General features: G+C 48.9%; 1 protein-coding gene across 7 annotated transcripts in view; it reads left to right on the forward strand.

The window, feature by feature from the left end:
* The window catches only part of LOC117153237 (uncharacterized), a 247,646-nt gene that overhangs the window by 154,552 nt on the left and 68,490 nt on the right, over positions 1-24,604 (forward strand). For all 7 annotated transcript variants that reach the window (XM_033327080.2, XM_076620678.1, XM_033327079.2 and 4 more), the window contains 3 exons: positions 15,998-16,098; positions 16,196-16,413; positions 18,081-18,268. In XM_033327080.2, coding sequence (XP_033182971.1) covers positions 15,998-16,098; positions 16,196-16,413; positions 18,081-18,268 — 507 coding nt within the window. The remainder of the gene's footprint in view (positions 1-15,997; positions 16,099-16,195; positions 16,414-18,080; positions 18,269-24,604) is intronic.

Genomic DNA, 24,604 nt, shown 5'->3' on the forward strand with positions numbered 1-24,604 from the left:
TTACGAATGTATGGTCACGATGTACATGATAACTCGAGCGTTTAAGAGCCAGGCGATATTAATATGCTCAGTGGGACGAAAACTTTTTCGTAGTTGGATAGTCGTTTTAAAACGAGGTTGGCGCGTGCTCATTCTGCGGAGGATTTGCAAATTGAACGGCGCCGTATTAGTCACTTTGAAACTAATCGATGAGCCGCGCGACAATCGATCCTCGAACAAGCCAGCGCAACTAGTCAGGCGCGACCGTGAGAAATCGTTCTCGCTTCCCCGACGTGCATTCTGCGGATATTTCGCCTCGGGATTCTCCGTTCTCCAGCGCGATATTTTTCCCGGCGCCCCGGCATCTACGCAATTCCGCGTAACGCGCGCAGATATTACCTTCTTGTCGAGAACAGACTAGCGTCCAATGAGCCAGGCGGCTGAACGAGCCGTTTTGTTTGGCATTCGGTTTGTCTTGTTAATCGGCTGGCTCATTCTGATATTGGTTTTTTAATACGACCAATTTGTTTGTTGCCGTGCTTAAACACGCCGTAGAAATCTGTCGCTGGTCGTCTTCCAGCATTCGTCAGGGCGAGAGATGCAATTAAGAAAGATCGGATAAATAACAGAGAAATTAAGTTTGGCCTTAGCACACGTAGATACGTAGATAATCGCAAGTAGCGTGATATTTTCTAGTAGGTCAAAATAGAAAAATCTCTTACGATATATTTAGAAGAGGATATGAATTTGCATAGATGACCAGAGTCTAGCGACAGGAGAGAAAAGAAATCCTATATTGGAATTCTTCGAAACTGCCGAAAAGTAAGCGACGAGGCTGGTAGAGAACGCGCGGCACCGCATTTCCCATGTACATTTTAATATAATTTGTGTCGGGGGCCGGCGAGGGAATAATCGGGACAGGATAAGACGCATGCTTCTTCATTGTACTGTACCATAGGAATCTGGCATGAGCTGGGTCGGGCCGCGGCGAGGCGAAGAAGGGAAGGAGAAGGGCTCCTTTGTGAAAGCAGCCTCAGGAAATCAGGATTGATATAGGGCTGCGGTAGGTTCGCTCGTAACTTTGTCCCGCGGTACCCGAGACGCGGCCTCGATCCATTAATCACCCTCGTACGAGGCCTGAACCCTGGGTGATTAGCAGGCGTGAACACCGACTCACCAGGGATATATATGCGATTGCTCGCCATTGTCGACCACCGTGGACGTTCCGCGCCGCCGATTGAGACGTCCGTCTTCTTCGACGATTCGAAAATCCCGAACACGGAATCGCCAGCCGCAGCCGCCGCCGCCGCTTCCGCCTTCTCTTTTGCTCCTGCTTCGGTTCGCGCCGCTATTCTGACTCTCTTTCGTTCGATTTCCCCGTTGCGAAACCGATCCTGCAGAAGTAGACAATGTTAGAGAACAGAAACCTTTCGTCGCGTGGAGTATCGGGCGTTTGATGTCGCCGTTGCTACTTTCCATTTTCATGACGCGAAAGTACAGTGAGCTACAAAAGATATTGGCACTCCATTGTACTTTCTGCAGCATTTACATAGTTGTTTCGACCACTCGCGGAGAGACGCGATCGCGAGAAAGCACGTCAACGGGAGTCGTAAATTCCCGTTACGATTAGATAATCGACGCCACGAAATGATCCATCCCCTATTTCCGTTAGGATAATAGGGGTGGTTCAATTGAGGTTACACTGAATTAACAGGTATAACTTAATGTTTGTTCCAACAACTTTGTAAAGAAGATAATTACATTGATGCGTCTGTACAAGTTAAGTAGGTGATTGATTCAAGTATAGAAGCCCGATAATGACATGTTGACTATTTTAACGACGAAGAATAAGTGAGGTAAAGTGGCGATGCTGTGTCGGAGGAAAGCTAATCGTGGGTGGGTCTAATCTGCAAAAAAAGAGCTGATCCGTCAAGGGCAAGGTTTTATTGGGAGAATGAGGGAAAGACTTCGCTGTCAATTGGTTCATTTTCTAGGTTGGTTGGTGAGGAAGGGTGCTAACCGCTCCGGAGAGAGAGAGTTGCTAGTGGGAAGCATCATACGTGAGAAAACTAACTTTCCCGTAGTAACAATAAGCTTTAGAAATCAGAGCTCAGTAAAGAGATGTTTATTCGGTCTGAAGGACCTTAGCTAGCAAATTCCTGAGATTTATGATGGGTCCTTGAGACTATTGAGGGTACGCAGTAAGGATGAGCGGACATCTGGTTCCCATCTTGTCCGCGGTATGTGACCTGGTCTAGGTAGAGTGTCGCCCGACGTAACAATAGTAATTACCTAGATCGAAGCAAGGATTACAAACGACTAATCGTTTAGTCGAATCAAACCACCCTGTATCGTGACCTGTACTCTTAAAAGTTAATACTTTAAACACTAGGATTTAGCCGTTGAATCGTAACGAGCCACAGAAATTTCTCTGTTTTGTGGGTGTGACTTACGAGGTAATCAACGTAGCTGTAAATTAGCCAGACGGTGGAGAAGACTGGCGCGTCTCCAGGCTTTTCGATGCGCCCCCAAGACTCGGAAGGATTTTCTGCTCGACCGCGTCGCTCTTCTCTGGCACCTTTACGCGCAATAAATAATTAAGTCACGGTACGCGAACGGAGGCACGAAAAGTAAAGCAACGTCTGGCCGTTGGCGCGAATCTTTATGCGTAATAAATAACGGGCACCCTCTATAATACCGCGCGATACGTTCTTTACGATGGCCCAGCTCCCTTTGTTCTCCGCTGTTGTAAATTTGACTACCTTTCTCTTGCTCGGGCTTTTGTCGATTCTCGCATCCTGAGTCTGCGATGACTGCTTGCTTTGAAGAGTCGAGTCACCAAAGGTAATTAAACGCTTTGTGCATTCCGGAAGATGTCAGCTTGCAATGAAAGGACAATTCTATTGGCGCGAGCGACGGACGCCATGTGATTACGATTTCGCAGTGACGATGCTGTATACCATTCGGCACGATTTATCTATTTATAACGACGCTATACACACGAACGTGCAATTATTATTCTTTTCGCTTTTAAATCATCGTAGAATCATGAAGCGTTTCACGGAAAACAGAACAGCTCGGAATAGCTTGTAAAGTAGCAAAATCAATGGCAATCCGGCCTCCATAGTTGAGAACAACTAGGTCGAGCAATGGGGGAATTCGGGTAGTTAGAGCACAGCGCCGGTAGCTTTCAGCTGGCAACGCGTTCATTTTCCCATTGGCTGGCGTGCGGCGCGCTGCTTCGATTGCACGTTGGGAATGATAAATGGCGGGATAGCCGGCGAAGTAGTAAAAGCGGAGGCACCGGTATGCGTGGCAGTATCCAGGAATAATTTGCTACCGGCTCCCGGCTCGCGTTGCCACGTCCTTTTCATTAAACTTCCGAAACGCCGCTAATATTCACAATTATTATCTTGTATTCCTGCGGGATAATTGAGCGGCTCGGTCGACTTCGAGAAATGGACCAGCCGCGAGAACCAGCCGCGAGGGGACGCGAGAAGGGGGAGAAAAACGGGCGAAGGAGGCGAAGCAGCTGCGAGGATACGATGGAAAACGGAGAGAGAAACTCGCGAGAGGAACGCACGAGCGGCGCCGTGGCGCGCGATGATGAACAGTCCTACGACGATTCGCTAATAACCTGCTATCAGTGTTGTAAAGTACTTTTTGCTCTTCTCGTGGTTGCCGATACATCGAGGGTATTCGCACGATTTCCGCGCATTCCAGCCGGGACTATCGCGGCAATTACATGGAAACACGTTGCATCGTCGCGGCAGCAAAACGTTGATCGAGTTTCGCGTAATCAGGGAACATCGCGAAAAAGAACGCACTGTCGATCCTCTAATGATCCGCGACGGGGTGAGCAACCCTGTTCTCACGGCATAAGAATTCTTTCACACGGTGATTCTCGCTGGGACGAAACACGGAGACAAATCGTAGCATTCGCACGACAACTGTAGTATCGTTCGCTTCGCTCATCGCGGTGTCGCGTCGCACAATTTAGAGCTCGAGGAAGATCAAAGAATTTACCGAGATGGCCACGAACTTCTTCAAACGGTGTACGAAAAGATCTGTGTGAAAGAGCCGTCTCATCCACGAGAAATGGTAGAAGGGGTAGATATGATGGAGGAGCTGTAAATTTTCTTCGTCACGTTTTTCGCATGCGTACTTTTACGAGTAGGATGTGTCCTCCTGTTATGTACACGTACTCGGACACTGAATATCGAACTATGACTTTTACGCGCTGCTGTTTATTATTCATAATGAGAAGGAAGTGAATACGTCGAAAGACGTATACAACGTTGGTAATTGGGAGTCGTGCCCTCGTGATATTTACGATTTTAATTTGTCAGCGAGGCTTAGTTATCCAACTAACGATTCGTGTTTCAGCGTGACAGCTCGCGAGGTATTGATTTAGTGGCCTTCGTCATGGCTGGGAGCGAAGAAAATTCATAGCTCAGTGAACGCGAATTTTAAACGTTCGATAAACTTAATAGCCGATTTCGACGGTATTTCCAACTTACGTGCGGGATAATGCAGGTATATTGGACGCGTTCTGGTAAAATTACATCTCTTGATAAAGGTAGTAAGCTGACTGTCTAGATAATCATGAAACACTGTGTCTAGCTGACAGACGAGATGAAGATACCTTCGCTGCCCATATGCGCCTCGACCTCGTTGATTTCAGTCGAATAAACAAGACGTTATGGGACACAAATGCGATACGTTATCAGGGAAACGACCCCATTGGTTTTCGTAATTGTCTCCGAGGGAAATTAGGTCCAACGGAGATCTGCGTCGTTATCGAAGGGCTGATAGCTTCTCAAGGAGAACCGACTTGTATGTAATTGGAATCATTGATATCTGGATAGCTTGCATCGGGAGTTATTTAAATTAAAATGTAAATTAGATCGCATCGAGCGCTACCAGTTATTACATACTTCCAGTATTCCCAACATCCTCTGTAACTCCGTTCACTGGTTACATCGATAGTTACATTCACGGAAGTCTCCTTTGAATATGTATTAAAGTTTACAAGAGATATGGAATCTGATTAATGGCTCAAAAATTGGATCAAACTTTCGATTAAGTTTCCTTGGGACATTCGCTGTGCTTGCTTTTTAATTTAAAAATATTTGTTTCTTCTTCTTCTTAAGAGTGAGAAGTCGCAAACCTTCGGCATGAATGAATACGAAACATTCCTTTTCGTAACAGGTGTCATTATAAATACGGAACTCCGAAAGACACGCAACCGCTTATTTATACCAAAAAAAAAAAAAAAAAAAAAAAGAAAAGAAGAAAGCGTGCATCTCCCTTCGGATATTTATTCCTGGCACGTTCACGACGCGAGATACGGGTGTCCCAGATTTTTGAAGAAACACCCGTTAGATGCGCGTCAAGTCGTTGCACGATGGGCCCTACGGGGGTGGCGTGTATGCTGTTGACCCGGTGTGGACCGGTTCGGGTCACTCCTTTTTTCCCTGGCTGATCGAGGCCTTTTTTCTGACCCCCGCTCCCGCCTCCTCTGGAAGCAACATCGATATAGCCAAGTGTGACGTCACGCGAGGAGGCGTGATAGGTTATACTCTCGTGCGTGTGTGGGCTCACGCGTGGTCCAGGTGTGTACCCGCGAGGCTCATCAGCCACGTTAACAGTTTCCCTCGATTTCGATCTCTCCGCCTGCTTGCGACCAGGGGATTAGGGTACGATTAACGGTTTGGTCGAACGACGCTCAAGCATGCCGCTACTTTATGATCACGAATTGTAAGATCGACCTAACGCGATTGCTATGAACGAAGAATTCCTGGTTATCGTTGAATTTAGTGTTTGTACGTTAACTACCTTGTTGATACCTTCTGTTCCTCGAACGTTAGATTATACGACTATTTCGTTAACAACGTAAATATTACAGTTGCAAAAGTATTATTGGCGTAAATCCGATTCTACGATTAAATATTCTCTATAAATGATATCTCTACGTTCGCTTTTACGAATACACGCTTGCTCGTTCCATCGTAGCTTCTTTGATTTCTTCTGGAAGATGAGCAAGGTATGCGATTCGAACGGAGGTAGCCTGGTTTCCACTGCTCGGACTAATTAAAACGGGCCGCGGAGGGGAGCTAAATAGAAGCGGGCAAAACCTTGGCTCCGCGGACGATATGAAAGCGTCCGGTGGACTGCGAAGAAGTTCGTTAAATAATCGATATCGATGCGAATCCTGGAAGCGCGAGGAATGAAATTGCTAATGTTATATCCCCGAGGATCGGCAACCCTGTAAGAACTGGCTGATTAATAATTCCAGCGTATCCGTCGGTTTCGTCGTTAAAATTGAACGTGACGGTTCTTTCTGCCAGCGCCGTTTCCACGAATCGCTGACCCCGGTTCTAGATCCACCAAAACGTCCATCCGGACACGCTCAAAGAAAGGAAATCGCTCTCTATTCGGACGATCCCTCGAGGATAGAAGAAAGTTAGGAATGCGCAGCGAATGGGCGTTTCAGTTTCGCGGAAACGTGAATTCGTACTCGGTCCTCTGCTCACCGTAGTCCTCCATCGAGATCTTCTCGTGTTTCTGCTCAAAATATACCTAGTTTCATCGCCTTTGCCACCCTTGAACGATTTTAGCCACAGCTGGCGTTTACTTTGAGTCGCAGCTCTTACGACACATACCGATCGAACATTGTTCCATCTCGCAACTATCGGAAGCGAAGAGCAGGATAAATGACCGAATGGTCTTGTAATAAATTCATTTTCAGTTCGGTGAAATACTGGTCGTTAGTAGCCACAGAACAGAGAGAACAGCTTCGCATCGGTTTTCGAAGACCGTCTTAAAAATGCAAGATATCTATTCCGATACGAACGATAGGCGTATCGTTGCAAAGTCCGAAGTTAAAGCAGAGAACGTGCAAGGATACGCGCGCCGGTAGCGAACCATTAGCGAATCGCGGCAAGGTTGTTCGTCATCTCACGCTTGGCTAGCCGTGGCCAGGCATAAGCTTGCTTTGCCGACACGCGACCCACACGCGGCCTGCACTCCCTCTCTCTTTCTCTCTCTCTCTCTCTCTCTGCCCCTTTCGTTGCCTTTTCTCGGCGATCTAACGCTTACTATCTCGTCGTGTTTTTCTCAAATCGTGTCCGTCCGTCCCGCTACCGAATCGACATAACCGAGAGAGAATCATGACACCGAACCAACATGACTGGAAAAGAAAAACGAATTTCATCTCGTGAGATAGTATTGGTGGTTTTTCTCGGTCGTATCGCTTCGGCGAACTGTCCCGCCTGCGCTTCATTTTCTACTACTCTCGGTGCTCGCCACTCTCCAGACCAGGCCAAGACACACAGTGCAGGGGAACAAGACGGAAATAAGATACGACACAGCTGATACGCCTTCGTCCGTCGATTACGCGCTAGGTGTATGCCGGAGATTGCCGGTGATGTCATTTCCAAGTATAAACCGCCGCCAAGTGCAACGCGACTGCCTGCCACTTATGTGTCCGCGACACCATTTTATTGGGGATACCGTAGGATGATAAAGCTCGCCGATAATCGTTTTTCGGCTACTTTTTCGCTGGTCGACACGAACACCGTGGATCGTCAAGCCTATTTTTTTCTCTCTCAGCTCGTATTTTTCTCCGCGATCTTTATGCACGACCCATGCTCGTCCCGATCTACGTGCCAATTATTTATTTTCACATCCCGATAAGCCTCTATTATGGCTTGAACCACGGGTATTCTTTCATGAACACCTCGGTGAATTCGTGGTTTTAAACCGGTACGTCGATATCACGGAACGTTTCGTGCATAATTGACTTTTATCCCTGCTCACCGAACGCGTCGTGTATCAGGCATTGTAGCGTGTCAAGATGCATTGCCAAGCAGTTTATCGGGCTACTTCGAATGGCGACGAACGCGGATAGTTTCGCTAGCTTGGATTCCGATAACGCGAGCGTTAGAGAAATACCGAGGAACATATGTTCGCGATCGGTGTCGAACGAGCTGCGTATTGTAATCTGCATGTTGTAACGTATCTCGTGTATGAATTAGATTCTGATAGAGAAGGCTTAATTCTGGAGCTTCGATCTTGCAGCAAATATCATGAGCTATTAAATATAAAGGAAAATAGGATAATTTACCAAGAATTTATGTATTTTTTCGTCTTAAGATGTCCAAAATTCGTCGAATATTCATCATTTCTGTCGCATTATTTTCTTTTCCGTAGAAAATTCCTCTCGAAATTTGGATTCCTTTAAAGACTATATTTTATTTAAGCGTCTTTTTGTACCGAAATAATTCACGATGCATTTGAACGGTTTCTCATCCTTGTTTCGGATATCGTGCAGGTATTCGATCGGTGGTCGCGCGCGGCTGCTCGTCGATTTTTCCGGCAGCCGATTATTAATATCCCGGAGGCGGCCGCGGATCAGCATTCCCAACGACATTTCTCACGAACCGATTCGCGAGTCAAAAATGCCCGCTATCGACCGCTAGAAATTTATACCACGAGGGGCTCTTGCCCGATAAAACAAGGAATTCGAAGTCAGCGATGAAGTGAAGGGAGGTTTGTCCGGCCTGAGCGAGCTGCGCCCGCGACATCAATCATCCTGGCGGGCAAGACTTTCACCGGCTGTTACGACGACGACGTCCACGTAGCTGCACGAAAGACTCCTGGCAGTCCTGGCTCGAGTGCGTTGCGCTGCGTTGCGTCTCGTTGCATATCGGCTCTTGGACTTCCGTGCCAAGCGCGTCTCAAACTATTTTCCACCATCGAAACGAACATTCCCCTTTAGCTCCTCTTACGATCTTAGCATCGTAGGATTTCGCGTATTGGCATTGTTCATCGGCAAAATTGTACAAACGAAACGACTACGACGAGGGAGAACAATTAGGTGGATTTAAATCTAGATATCGTTTTATTTTTCTCAAACACTTGAGAATATTCTATTTATATCGTAACCACGTTTCACGTTAAACTGTAGCACAGATGACTGCCGCTTGCTCGCTTCATATACCGTTTGAAAGCTCGAAACCGCGAAGAGGAAAGAAAGTCAACGCGAAGGAAGAGTTTTCGAAATCGTCGCCAATATTCCGGTCGTCGAAACGAGAGCAATTGCGTTATGACTTCTCGCCAAAATATCTTGATACGTAGCGATCCGCACGATTTGCAACCCGATTCCTTCTCAATGCCCAGAGTTGCACAGGCACGATTTATGAGCTGGAATCTTTCGACACGGTGAAATCGGTGCTTCGTCTTCCGAAGTTCGACGCTTCCTCTCTGTTTACCAACTTCGTGTGCGAGAAATTGAATCGCGCGCAGGCTAAAGAGAACGAATCGAGTCCGATTTCGACGCATTCAATTACCTTACACTCATAAAATGGCTGTGATTGGCCGATAACTCAGCGTCTCCTTGCGAATTCGAAAAGCAGGACCAAGAGGATACGAGTTTCGTTGGAAGGACCGACCGATTCGGGCCAGTAGCTTCGAAGACGGCCGAGGATGATTCAATCGAGGCGATTCGCGTTCTTTCGGCAACGTCCCGCCCACGGATGATCGTGATCCACCTGGAACGAACGAGACGAACAAAACGAGAGGCAAAGATCCAAGCGCGCTGGTAGGATCGACTGTTCGACGATGATTCAGGCAAATCGATCTGCCGTGCGGTCTCTCTTTCGTCAGCTACATAATGTTCCGCCCACAGAGCATCGTGCTGTAGACCGGAAAAAAATAGAAGTCGTACGATGAAGGGACGCGCCCTGACATCGCATCGGTAGCATCGATCGTCGGTACATGATTTTGTTTCATAACGATGCCCCCACGAACCGACTTTCCCTGGAGCTTCTTCGAGGAACGTTGATCGCACTCGGCGATTCTTCGCCGAAACGAGTATCGATTTGAATTCATCGTCTTATTCCGTTCGAGCTGTCCACCGTAATCCAGGCTGCTTTATTATATGCTCGAGAAATTAGCATTCATTGCGGCCTCTGTGCCTCAAGATTAATGCACGCAAGCATCTTTATACGAGAAATATCGAATATCTACTCGCCGATCACTGATGAAATGAACATCGTGAAGTCTAAGTGAAAACGTCATAGATTTAACTTTATGATCAAAGCACAAGCCGAGTCGAGTGGAAACTCCTCCGCGATTCGATAAAAATCTAGCTATTGCGACCACCGTTGAACAAACCTGGCCACGTGTCAATTACCACTTGGAGAAATTTCAAGCGACTTTAAGAAAATAGGCCTTCGTGTTAAGACGGAGAAGAGATGGTCGGACACCCAGCGCGTCCCACCCACGAGAGACGCGAAGGATGATCCACGAAGAGAGTCAGAACTGTGCGCGGTAAGGAACTAGAGAGACCCGGTGAAAAGTACCATTGATCCAGCGCCATATTTCTCCGGTCGGAGTTTATTGAGGAAGCTCGGTGATGGGGGAGGGTATGGGGTGGAAGTATTGAATTCATCGGTGTACGCATTGTCGACAAGATATACGAAGCTGGAGGTTACGGGTTAAGTGGAGCCTGTACCTCCGGTAAATAAGTCTCCCCGCTCGCTCGGGCTGTTACCCGTGTACGTGTGCGTTGTCTTGGCGGGCGTTACGCGTGTGGAAAGTGCACGCTGCCGGCCGCACATAGGCCAGGCCACGCTTTCACGGGGCAATTTATAATCGTACCGGGTTCAATGGAACCCGGCCGTGTGGGACGGCCGAGAACAAAGGAACACCCCGTGGAAGCTAGGTGGTTGCGCTCCGCGACGACCACCACCTCCGTGTCCGACGCTCGCTTAATCGATGATTAGTTGCTTGGGAGCCCTTTTGATTCCCGAAGCTGATGTATCTTCGCGTTGGCCCAACGTTTCTTTGAATCGTGGATGGATAACGTAGCTAAGCGAATCTGAAACGAAAAGTATCTGCGAGTAGGCGGCGTCGACAGGTGGAGGTAAACTCTTCTTTGCCGGAGTTCTTTTTTTTTTTCTTTTTATCGAGTTTGACCGGTCGAACTGTACACGCTAGATACCGATTGAAAGAAGTATGAAAATTTTAATCAACTTTTTCCTCCTATAATGAACACAGTTTTCGTTCGTTGCACATTGAAAAGATATCTGGCGGAGAATGTGAGAATCGAGAGCCGTAGGAAGATGGAAATACGCCGAATCACTGTAAATTACGCGCAGCTGAGATCCCGGAAACGAATACATATATCGTGGTGCGTCGATCCTCTTGGATACTTTGCTCTCGATTTGGCCACTCGACTACGCCCACAGCGGGGTCAGCCGCTCGACAAAAAAAGCTCCTTCATTAACGCCGCTGACTTTTGGACAAAGGATCGAACACGGTCGGGCTACGTTGGTTCTCGCGTACAGGCAGAAAAGGGGATCCTCCGTGCGTGGACATTGTTTGTACGTGAGTTACAGGAACGAGGGGCACAAAGCGCCGGTTCCAGCCGACCTATGACCCCGTCTCTAATGAGCGGCAAAGCACGGCTATTGTGAGCGAGCCTCCTCCTCCGCGCCTACTGCCTCATTCGTTCTTCTCTTCCTCGCTCGGCAGCCTAACCCTCCGCACTCCACTCCATCCACCAGCACGATTATTTCGAAAGAACACGCCACTCGCGCATCGTATTTTGAATCGCAATAGCGATTAAAAGTTATTGCTGCTGGAAATCTCCTTTGAATCCAGCTGATTTATGCTTATTGAGATTTGGAGGCGATCGTTGTGCATTTCGGCAGATAAAATAAAACAGCCAAATAAAAGCGACGGCTACCGTGTTGCCAGGTAGAACTACGACTACTTCACTGGGAAATTCGTGCATAGAACAGGAGGTGCTGTTGCACAGATTTATTCAGCGAAAAGGCAGTCGTTATAATTAGCCGGGCTGTGCGTCGAACCAATCGAAACAATCGGCAGCGTTTCGACGCGAAACATTGTTTCAACCGAGGGAATAGGCGTGAAAATAACAACACGTATGATCGATGCTCGGTGCAGGCGTAATATGCGCATGCATCGTGGATGCAAGAGCAAGCAGGACGGAGCGAGGTAAGAGGAGAGAGCGGGAAAGAGACGAGGAACGCTGGTCGTTCTCAACTGGGTCGATCTCGATGCTCTATAATCCAGCAATGCCGCCGACAAATGGAGTGCTAAATAATCTCTCGACGAGAGTGGAAAAACGAGCAATAGGCCGCACGAGTCCCGAAGCAGACCGTCGCTCGGGTAATAAGTCATCGAAGAGTATCGAAGAGGATCCTCGGGACACGTATCTCCGGCGAGATCCGGTTCGCAGAGGCAATTTTGGAAATTGCCACGATTAATTCCCAAAATTACGAGCATTTTCTCTTCGAATGGTTCGGTGAATGTCGGTGGACAGCATTTTTCAAGGTTTCTGTCGCGTGATCGCACCCATTCGAATCCAATAACCAATCATCCATAATCGATGTAAAAAGGCTGTAGCTCGAGCAGTCGCTTAATAAACGATAAAAAGCAATGGCACGGAAGAAGGATTTTTCCGCGAAGAAGGAAAGTTTCCGTGGTACAACGATCAGCGAACGAGCTCGACGATAGTAGGAAGAGCCCTGGACTCGCGGCGGTTCTTCGAAAGGGCCGCGAGCTGGGGAAAAAAGGATAGAAGAAAGGGGGAAGCGAAATCCCGAGGCAAACCGTCGCCGTTCTTGTCGGCCAGGCAGACGGCAGCAAAGGGGAACACCCTGTACATGCCAACGACATTCCCGAAGTGCAGCGTGCAGTTTTTCGCGGCTACCAGCGCAGGCCCTGACGAGAGAGTGACTCACGGGCTCTGCAGTCGAATGCAAGGGCGAACACGCACGTGCTCTCTCTTCTACACGCACGTCAGTGAGCACGCACACGTGGCCTGCGGCCTACCTGTGCACGTGTACAATCCGTCTGTACAGGGTGTTTATCGCGAATCGGTTTTGCTTGCAGCGTAGCTTCGATAATCGTCCCCGCGTCACCTAATTTAAAGGCCAAGGGATGATTCAAGGAAAGTTTTAAACGTCCGTCGGGAATAGAAAATTTGAGTATTTGTAAGGAACTAAATTTGAAAGTTTCGAACAAAGATAACGGCACTTGTATCGAAGTATCAGGTTTGCAAGCTGCAAATCCCCGCCAGAGTTAACGTACTACTCCACTTGTGAATATCGAAGTACTGTACCTGATTCGATCGACCTGTAAAATGTACCACGTCTGTGTATAAAGAATCTTACGTTAAACGTCAAGTAAATACCTTTACAGGGCCGAGGTTGTTAAAACCTAATGTACAAAGAATCGATCGAGGTTCGTCCGGTTACACCGTGATAGTTCCACGATCGAAAGCACGTCACCCAGTATAAAACGCGCTAGAATTCGTGTGGACGCGTACACGTGTACGTATACTTGCGAGCATGTTCCTCTGGACGGGTTCGTCAGTGTGCAAGTGGATCAAAGATCGAAGGATCACGAGCGAGAAGGAGGAGAAGAAGAAGACAACGACGACGACTAAGACGACTACGAGGACGGGTGGAACGACGCGAACCAGAGAAGTCCTCTGTAGAAGAGAGGGAGGAACAAAGAAGAGGAGAGAAGCGCGAGATTTATTTGCCCGAATTTCGACTGGCGGCCGATGCCGTAGCCGCTTCCAAGGAATGCATTTCGCATTCGGGGTCTTCCACGGAATATGTTCTGCGACGGGGTTGAGGTTTCTGCTTCGATCGGCTAAACCAGTCACCGAGGTTTGTTATTGTTTTCGGGGGCCACGGACCGTTCTTGCGATACGCTGTCTCTGCCTGCTCTCGTACCTTCTGCGGCCGACTAGTGGATCGTGTCGGCCATGGGTCCAAAGACCGAGCTTCCAGGATCCCGCGGTTCTCCATTTTTTTCTTCTGTCACGAGGAACTAGTCGATCGTTCTTCTTACGGTCTGCGTGAAACCAGTAGTGACAGCTTATTCGGATGATGTATGGGCAACGATGCGCGACGTAATTAGTATTCTATCTGGAAGAGGATCCTGGTAGAGTATCTCCATATTATCGTAATTATGTTGGAAGAGGAGTTGGAAGTATTCTCAGCAGGAACCAGTTGGTTATAAGTAGCTAGAACGGTGTTACATAGTAGCTGGCGCTAACTCAAGCGCCTTTTGCTTTCGTGTCGACCGTCATTTTGCGTCTCCGTATTAATCGAATCGATAAAATCCAGCAGTTCGTGTATAAACGTCGATCAGACACGAAACGAGAAATTCTAAAGGCTCGATCGACACCGTGTACACCGTGGAAAGGTAAGAATCGGTTTCGTTGGATCGCGTGGTGTGCACGATCGAACGTCGAACGAGAGACGATCGGTAGGCTCGCGGATGCAGCATAGCCGTGAAAGGTGTCGTTAACCGAAAGGAACAGTCGAACCGACGAGGCTATTGCGGTGTTATCCGATCGAGGGATCGGCGATCGAACGGTGATGTATCGTTTCCGATGGGGCTCCCCTCGAATCGGCGCTATTAGGCCGTTGGCATCGGTTTTTACGCTCGAACCGAGAGATTCCGAGGCACGGGCGGGCCTCGCGATGCGTGTCCCGTAAACGACGGCATGCACAGCGTTTAACTAATGTGTCCGGGACCGGTCGGGATCGCATTGATCACCGTTCCGAGACTAGATTTATGTCGACGAATGATTCACGGCGTGATTTACAGCGGATTGTCCGGTACGCGCATACTGATTGACCATTTATTCCGCTCTCCCGGCGTACCGGCCCACTAATCACTTATTGGGTTAAGGTGAAATCTTCTCGACGTCTGATCGTCGAAACTGACCTGTTTCGATCCTCACCGACAGCTCGATTCGAGATACCGTGTCGGAGAACTTCCTGGTTCGGTCGAGACGCGAGACGAATCTTTTCGTTGCAGCAAGACGAAAGTATAGGATCCATCTGACCGAAGTCATCTTCCTAGCGACCTCGCGTTTATTCGCTTCAAAGAAACGAAACGATCATCTCTACGAGCTATCAGCTTGAAATAGACCTATGTTCCAGATTCTAGACCCATCTTACACCAATCGAGGATCTCTTCGTTTAACGAAAGTCGGTGCAGAAAACCGCGTTTTTCCCGTAGGTTACTTACGAGTCGGGAACATGGACTGTCTCGAATCCGTGTTTTCTGTCGGCGAGCAGTCCGAAAGTCCCGCAGGACCACTCTTCCTCCTTTTTCCGATCTCTGTCTGCCCGATTCGTGGCTCGATCACGAAGGCAGGGCACGCGTCTCGCCCGTAGAATGTCGTCGTAACGAGGTGTTCCACCCCCCTGTCCCCTCGAGCGTCTCCCCACCTCGTCGGCCAACGAAACCCGGTGCACAGCGACAGATTTCTCGTCCTTCGTCTGGTTCGTGTCCAGAGGTGATCCCTTCCAGCGGCAACCGGCAGGGACGAACGTTTAAATTAGGCAGGGAATCCCGTGGAATCCACGAAAGAAACGGAGCGGCCGGCATTCCGTGAGGTTTTGATACGCCTTCGGGCTATTGGTCGTCGGGGTACCATTAGCCCTTATGCGGTGGGAATGACTCCTTAGAGCTCAACCGGTCAACCTTCGCGCGGTGGGTCGTAACCGCTTGCACGCTCTAAATCCTACATTTAATCGGTCGCGAATTCGATCGGTGATCGATGAGGTCGCCGATTCGCGACTAACCGCGTCCGATAGAATTGCCAGAAAAAGTCGGCTTCGAACGTTCTCGTTGCCCCACGGTGTTTTATCGCTGCGGCCACGATAGCGAAGGATGCGTCGATCGACGTCGTATCGGCGCCGATCGGATTTATATCGTCCACTTTACTCGGAATTGATGTTCTCTCGGATGATTTAATGCCACGAAGTTACAAGAAGTATTTTCTCGGAACGCGTCTCATCGTTCTATTTTACCGGATCATTTTGAAAACTTCGAACTGTTCAGCTGTTTTTATAAAATCGATATCTTTCCCGATATATTCTTTTTTCTCGTAATCGGTAGGAATTATTCTCACGCGAAGAAGGTTTGTAACAGCGTTCGCGTTTATTCGTTGCAGAGTCTGGCCACAGGTTGGACAGCGGCTCCCCATTCTGGAGGATTCAGCTCGATCAGGATCTTCTAGACACCATCAGCGCTATATACCCGGAGTGGTTTAAGGTAAGCTGCTTGTCCTTTCCTGTCCCCCCTGTCGCCATCGGTGGCCCTCGAGCGTCCTTGAACGAATCCCGGATAACGAGGTGCGCTCCTCGTGCAGGACTATACTAACACCCGAGCCTCGACTTCCTCTTCGTCGAGTACTTCCGGTGGTCAGTTGAACACCGAGGGCATCGTGGCCGCCGACACCAGTGCCGTCCTTGATCACAAGGTCGCCAAAGGTGATTCCAAGTCGAAGTCTAAGGCGAAGAAGGTGGACAGTCTGAAGGACAAGGAAAGAGACAGGAAGGAAGCCAGACGCGAATCCAAAGACGAAAGGTGATTACCCTGCAAATGAATTCACTCGGCAATAACCGTCTTTCCAGACTACGATTCCTCGAGTGACTGACCCCGCTATTTTTATATCTTTCGCGATACGAATACTTTTCGTACATCACGTCACACGTTTGTTATACCTAAGACTATGGTTACGATCTGCCTATCTTTTTCGCGCTAGCAGCAGAACGCAATCCCAGTGCGCTCTCTTTTCGACAGTTTATTATTTCTACCAAGTACTTACTCGCGGCCGCGGGAAATTGGTCGCGATAACCGTGTAACTGTTGCGAAGACGGAGTTCCTTTCGACGATTCACGACCGATCTAACTTGTACGATTTAACGTTCCCACGTAATCGTTACGCGAGAACATAAACGTTCTAACCACCTTGCTATCGAGCAGGCTGACGAGCGATCTTCGATCCCGAGGACTTTCTCTTTCGAGTACCTTAAAATATTCCATCGGGCAGCCGCAATTTTAACCCAAGTTTTTTTTTATCCGCGGTTCGGTCCGCTCTTATCTCTTCGCCGGCGTTTTATTCGCGTTCTCGCCTCGAATGACCCGGTTTTATGGGCTCGAACTCTTCGAGATACCGTCCGCGAACGAGCGCGCGTACATCGCGGATCGAGCTGCGTTCCACGCTTTTCCTGGCGCTGAAACGCCGCAAGATAAAGCGTATCGATGTTATATCGCGGTTTATCACGCGCTCTAAATCATCTTGCGGAACACGAGGATACGGCCTCCGAGATTCGCGAGGCTGTACCGCGCGGAGGCAGTAACGTAAATAACGCTTAATAAAGCGGAAGATAACGCGGTGCCGCGGAGATCGTAACAAAGTTGCTCAGACTGTTGAAACTGCCTCCGCGTACGTGCTTTCGGATAAAGTTTAATTGGCTACTTTTGTTACATCGTGTTTCGTGGAAAAATCGATGTTGCAATAGCAAAATTAGATACAGAGTCGATGGTTGTTCGCGGATTGTTTCGTGGTGTTTCGTGGTGTTTCGTGGTGTTTCGAGGTGCCTTACGGATAAGCGAAGAACAACGTGCTAATAAGTGAAATAAATACGAAGCGATCCGAGTGATTTAAATAACCGAAGCAAAGTACCGACAGCTTCGAGTCACAGTGTTGTTAACGCGGTAAACTCTTATTCTCGACTGAAATAGAACGAGCGTTATTCCGGCAAAATACAAAAACGTCCATATTCAAGCTTTTGCGCAAAAACGAGCAGAATCTATTAGAAACTCGAAGAGAACGGAACCGCTCGATACAATAATATCCTGAAAGGGTTTCTTGCTCGGAGCCAAGGGGTCAGTCACTCGCGGTGGATGCGGTGGAAGAGGAGAGGAGAGAGAGAGAGAGAGCGGTTTTCGTCGCTTTCTGATGAAAACGTTCCATTCGGTTGAACCGAGTGTCGATTGATCCGTCATTCCTTCATCATCGGCAAAAACACGACCAAAGGATGGACTCGGAGCCGATTGACACTCGTTTTGCCGGCGAGTTCTCCTCTTCGATCGTTCGTCTCCTCCTTCCCCTCCTGTTCCTGGACACGAAGCGACGGCAACCACGAATCGATGGGTCGATCCGTTGGTCGGTTCGACGTATCGACGTATGAAAGATTAATTCACAAAACGGCACGTTTTGCTCGTTTCGGTCCGCGCTCGGACCCGCAGGGACGCTGGAAACGGTAAGAAAGGCACGAAGCCCTCGCCGCAGCAGGATAAAGCGGCGGACGTGGCAGGAAGGAAGACCGCGGGTGTTCCAGGATCGGGCGCAGAGATGGCCGAGGGTAATCAGTCGCCGCCGAAGGCGGAGGTCGACGACTCGTCGCTTCAACACGCCATGGATCGCAACAAGGAATGTGAGTACATTTACATTTTATTGCTACCTTTTTGTACGACTGCCCCTGTCGTCGCGCTTTATGACCCTTAAACGAGAACGCCGTGCCGGCGTAACCTCCAGTTCTTGTTCAGCAACCGATTCGTGTTTCGTCAACGATCCTTCTCGTCGCGAGTCTCTCGCGATTTTCTGGGCGATCCACCGCCGCCGACCCGATCCGATTCGTCGCCTCTGCAATCGTCTCGGGCACACCGCTATTCACCGGATGTTTTTATCGGGTCGTACGGCCACCGATCTCGGCCTCGTAACCGTGAAAAGGATACATCGTCACCGTATACCGTCGATCGCCACGACGTTGCTCCCCGTTCAGAACGGAGCTACCGATCGTAACGGAAGATCGACGCTCGCGTACCACGAATTTTATCGATCGCGGAATGCCGGTTTATATCCTTTCTGCGAATTAAACTTTTTCTCCAGCCACCGTAACGAGAGGAATCAGGTATCGTTCTTCCTTTCTATTTTAATGAAACGACGATTTTAAACGATACTCTTTCTTCATTTTTTTGCAGCGTGTACTGTTGCTTTACTGTAATTGCGATTTTGTAAGATAAATAGTAGTACTATGTAAAATATTGAAAAAAGATATTCCGCCATTTAAGAAACTTTTATTTCGATCGGTTTATTTATATCTGGAGAACGAATCTCGTTGACAACCGGTAACAATAGAACAACCGGACAAAGCTTCCCGTTGCATCAAGGCACGTCCACGCCCTCGATAACCGTCGATCGATCTTGGCTTCCAGCGCGCGCGGAGGAGGAAGTGTCGTTCTTGACGTCCGGAATAATCGATGAAAACGACTAACGGTTCGCCGTGCGGCGACGTTCGCTTCCGATCGGTTGCCGGTCGCATTGGTCTCGGTTATTATGCGAGACGGCCTGTAATCGCGCAACTGTGTTCCGTGCAACTCCACGTTGCAGTTATCCTGGCTGTTAGCATCCGCGAGCCATGAACGCCTGTAATCCGCGGCCGAAGCTCACCCTCTTTAACGAGGCCCCCGCTATTATGCTCCTGGTGGCAGTGTAATCAGTCGCTCGTTATAACCGACCGATCACCGACTTGGAATCCATAGATATTTCTACGAGTCGCTCTCCTTAGCACTGTGCAACCCATACCTCTGATCCTACTCGTAGCATTTCCGTTGCCGATTGCACGATTCGCGATAACAACATTTCTACCGAGAGCCACTGAATCTGATAATTTTTACTTTTTACGTTATAAAATTTTAATAGGTCACTACGAAAAGTATCAACGCGCTACTGTGGCTGTTATAATATTTACAGGCGGATTAATGAGATGCGAGTATGTACATTAAACTTCGTAGCGTTTAGTGGTACTTTCATACGTCGACAAAGATTTAACGCTATGGAAATACAACGTAGATTTACGTACACTCCGTCAACTCAACAAATTCGCTCTCGTCGTAAGTTCCGTCGGAAGAAAGAGGTTAATATCGAACGACCGGTCGTGGTCGCAAGAAAGTTATACCGACCACCGGCGCGAGTTGGACGTAACATCGTCCCGACATCGGTTCGAGCAACACCGTCGAACAACAATACAGCGAGTGGCCAACGATAACTCATCGCGGCCGGGTTTGCGGCGCTGGACGCCGAGCCACGACGCACGCAACGATCCTGCGGACTGCCGTCATGGCGGCGGAGGCTACGAGACGAGCAGAAGACGCGGCAAAATGTTGCCGGCCGAAAATTGATTTCACCTTCGGCAAACGAGCCGCGGTTGCTTTTTGCCGCGTTCGCATACGTTATCCCCCGCAGCACGTGAGCGAGGCGAGTAGGATCGATCGACGTATAAATACGTCGAGGCGGAGACGCACGGACGACCCCCGCGGTGCGTTTGTTCCGCGTCGGATCCACGTCCTCTCTCTGCCTTGTCTTTCGATCGCTGAACGAATCGTAGCGCGTATGCTCAGGTAGGTCGAGCGGAGAGCCTCATTAAAGCCGCGGACCACCGGCTGCAGTCTTTAGAACGTCATTTTGTCGCGTTTATCGGCCGCCTTTTTCTGCAATTACTTTTTGCCAGTGGACGAACCGAGCCGCGTTCTCCTCACGCACACGCCGAGCTCCGAAACGCGTACGCGCCGCTTGTGAACCGCGTACCTGTCGACAGTGGCGTCGACCTTATTTTTTTCAAGGTATATCGAAATACGGTAGGCTAAGTTTAACTGACCTGTATTAAGAGAAGGACGAAACGGAACCAAGTATTTAACTGACAGCGTTGGGAACTTTCCGATCGCAGCGTTGCTTTACTTCGTTCGCACGTAGCTACCGGTTTCGTCGTTTCAGCGAGCAATCGTTTGCATCACGACGAAGTATTTGGTAAGACGTTCGTTTCCTCGTCCTTCCATTGTCCTCGTATCTCGTCCACGAGAAAGCAACCGGAGTCTCGCCTCCTCAATCTAGAATCGGAGTCGCTATGTGGAATATCCAGAACGCGACGTTCCCGCGAGAAGGTTTTCCCGCGTGAAAATGCCGGTGGGCCGCTGCCCCCGTAATTCCGACGTCACTGTTCGGAGACAAGTTGCGCGCACCTCGACGAGAACGCACCTGTGTACGTGTGCTATGCACGCGCGCGGCATTGCGCTGTCCAGAGAGTAATACCCATGAAAGAAAAAGGAGGGGAAAGAGAAAGAAAGATCGTGCGCGCGAATATTCGTGCGGACAGGTAGGTGTACAGCGTCGCGCGACTGTGTGCAAGTATAAATATACAGGAGACAGGAGGCGTGCCTATTTATAACGGTGATATCATCGACGATTACCTACGCTTTCGCGTGGACAATCGTAAATTCTGCTGGCAGAAGGGTGCGGGCCGATTTGAGACTTTACCGAGTATCCCTCGATCTCTTTCTCGCTCCTGTATCCGTAGAATCGTCGCGTTTCGCTTTGGTCAACCGTTCCAACCGTCTTTCTTCGTGTCTCTAAGTTATCTCTCTTTCTTCGCGCGGCGACGCCATTATCCGTGCGCCTGGACGGCAGGCCGGGTGTGACTCAAAAGTTCGAGACGACTTCGGCTCGGGAATCGCGAGTAATTTAAGGTCGATTCGAACCTCGATACGCCTCGTGTGGGCACGGAATCCTTCGATAAAATTTACTCGGGCATTCTCCGCGTCGGATCTCCTCGGCGAACCTTCTACCATTCGCCGGGGTGTCTCCGTCTTCGTGAATTCGTCGAACGTTGCACGACTACGAGGAGGATGCGATAATATCACGAGGCGTTTTGACTCTAACAAATCAGGTCTCCATAGTAACGTTTTACGTTATTCCGTAGATTGATTTTAATTCGTGTTTAATGCTGTAGTTGAGGTTAGGTTGATGGGGGATGTGTTTAATGTTATACGTCGTTACGAAATATTTGTCTTCTGCCCTCTCGTAATTACGATAAACGTATAAATACCTACGCGGTACTGTACAGTCTCTTGACAGAAGTACGCGGATTGTTTGCCACGTTTGCCAGACATTGTGTCCATGCGGTGCAATAATTTCGGCATTCCTCGCAGTGGAAAACACGTTCCAGCGGTGGGTCGATTAATAAAAAAAACAGGATTTCATCGAGTTCTGCAGGCCGCGGCTGGCGCGACGCTTGGATTCCACAATGCGTCTTGTACACGGAATCGGGCGAGCGTTAGCAGCTATTCGACTATTCTAAAATTCCCTTAAATAGGTTGACCAGCTGAAATCCAGACGTATCGGCCATGGCACCGCACGATTCTTGTGACGCGAATACTGGAATCTTTGTTAATTAATCGATGAACACGATCGCGAGGGTAATCGTACGACACGGATACAAACAGGTCAACGACACCCTAAAAGTACTTTAATGTCACGTAGTGTGCCGCTGGCCGATGCACGATCGTTTCGTAACGAAAAATTATGTCAGAATTATGCTCGGTATGGCTGAGTAGAGGCCTCGTTTCCAGCCAGCAGTTCAAGCCGATAACCTCGGTTTGCCGCGGTCGAACGCTTAATGAGACATCTTCATTAATGAAACGTCCCACGCGACGGGCTGGTTTTCCATTATAACAGCGACGGTGCCGGCGGTGTGCTTGTTTTTGTCTCCGGTCTGTTGCAGCTGGCAGGGGAAACTCGACGAGCAAAGCGGACACATTTTCACCATCTCGCTCCTCTCCTTGACCAAACGAATTTCGTAATGGCCGGCTAATTGGCCGGACCGTCGATTAAAGCGATACCTTCTGGTTTCCTAACGAAAGACGGTCCACCTTCCACGAACCTCTTTCTCGAAAGTTTCATTCCTTTTAGTCTGTGTAAACAGCAACTGCTTGAAGAATCGATCTGTTGTTTCGAGAAATTGTTTCCTGGCTGTAGCGACGATTTGGTGAAAATTTGCCAAAGGGAATTTTACCGACGAAATACTTTTCGAAATATCTTCCGTACACATTCGGTTTGCAAACGAGGTTAACGACAAGTCAACCACCTGTTTGCGGCTCACGTGGACACGTTAAACGATCCGAGCCTCTAGTATGCAAATCAGCGAACTGTCGCAATCGCGCGTGCAGTCGAGTTGGCTCCAATAACAAAAAGTCAGCGAAGATCGTGCGCAGCGCGTCGAGGCGGTTCTGCGTCGATCGCTTGTTCCATCCTCGGTCGGTTTTGTCGGATTCACGGGCCTTTAGACGCGGGCGGCTCCGATTCCAGAGGAATCGACGCGTTCCGTGCATTCGCGCTTTTTCCTCTAAGCGCTAAAAGTCGCCCGGTATACCTTTACCGGACTTAATTATACGGCCGAGTTTGTATACGCTTTGAAAAATCCATTCGACGTCCAATTACCGGGGCGGCGACACGAAAAACACCGTTTTTCTATGCGAGACCGCGGTTGCGTTACACGTACGCCCGACCTTTCGAGGGCGCTTACGGTGAAATTAATTAAATGAAAAGCAGGATCGTAACTTTCGGTTCTACTGGCCGTAAAAGCCGACGTTGGACGCTTTTACGGCCTCGGGCTCGCGCCATCGTCGTACCGTACGAACGCTCGTCTTCTGTCGGAGGACGTCCGCAAGACGGCCATGAGTAGAACACGGCTCCTTCCACCGAGGTTAACCCACTTCGTTCGCCCGAGCTAGCCCTTCGCGCGAATCATTTTGCGAATCATCGGCAGAGCACGTGAAAAACCACGTAGGACGTGGTGGAGCGCGCCAATCGTTTCTTTCCACGCGTCGAAGTCTCCGGACTGCGATAGGCGACAGGCTCTTCGACCATTTCACTCGAACCTTTCTTCGCGAAAGACGTCTCGAAATCTGCGCGTTAGTTTCAATGATTTATAGCATCTATCGCGAGACTTCAAGTACGCTGTTTTCGATCGAATACGGAGTATGATGGATTTTAATGAATCTCTTAACTTATCGCCTTCCATTTCGAGAACGGTCGATACACCACGGCCAGCACCGTAGCGACTCGTGTAAAAATCAATTTTTCCACGACACGAATTCAATCGTACGAACGGAAAGACGATGTCAGCTCGAAAAATCAACGGCACGGCCCGCGGAGATAAGCTTACCAGCGCGAGATAGACGGAGACGAGAGACACCGCTCATAATCCCACACGTGTCGAGCATAAATTACGCGGCGATCGATTTCGCGGATCGAGAATAGTTCCGACAATCTCGTTTACGTTCTATCTAATTTATCGCGTGTCGCGCGCGTGTACTCTCGAATTAACTCGGAACGCAGCGCGGCGCGGACAGAACGTAACGGCGCGCGCTCGCTCGCTTACTCGCCGAGTCGGCCGCTCGCGAGATAACCAATCGCCGAGACTGGTCCACAATTCATACGATAGTGTGTAACCGTGACAAAAATGCGGCGCGAAGGAAAAATCGAAGGCGGACACACGACGCCAGCGTTCCCCGCGCTGTACAGGGTGAACCACTTCGAAGAACTCTTTTATTATTCGTTGCGTTCAAGAGTGATCCAGTTATGTGGAAAAGTTCGAGCGCTCGATGCGGGAACTTGTCGCGCGAGATAGATTTTATTCCAGCGGTCGGTACCGACTTTTTCTCATTTATAAATAGCTTCCTTGTATTATTTACATAAAGTATCGTGCTTCAGAAATGCGAAAAATGGTTGAATGTTTAATTGCCTCTGTCGTGTAACATTACTGTTCGTATGTTTCTTAAATTTTTTCCCTTCCTGATTCATACGGATTAATGTTAGAGATATATTCTTGATGCAGTGAGATATTAAATCTATATATCATTTCATTAGACCATATTAATTCAGAAAGGGTAAAAGCATATCTTTATCTCGATGTTCCAAAGAATCGCTCTCTCGG

Source organism: Bombus vancouverensis, chromosome 1 (genome assembly GCF_051014615.1).
Source record: "Bombus vancouverensis nearcticus chromosome 1, iyBomVanc1_principal, whole genome shotgun sequence".
Lineage (NCBI taxonomy): Eukaryota > Metazoa > Arthropoda > Insecta > Hymenoptera > Apidae > Bombus > Bombus vancouverensis.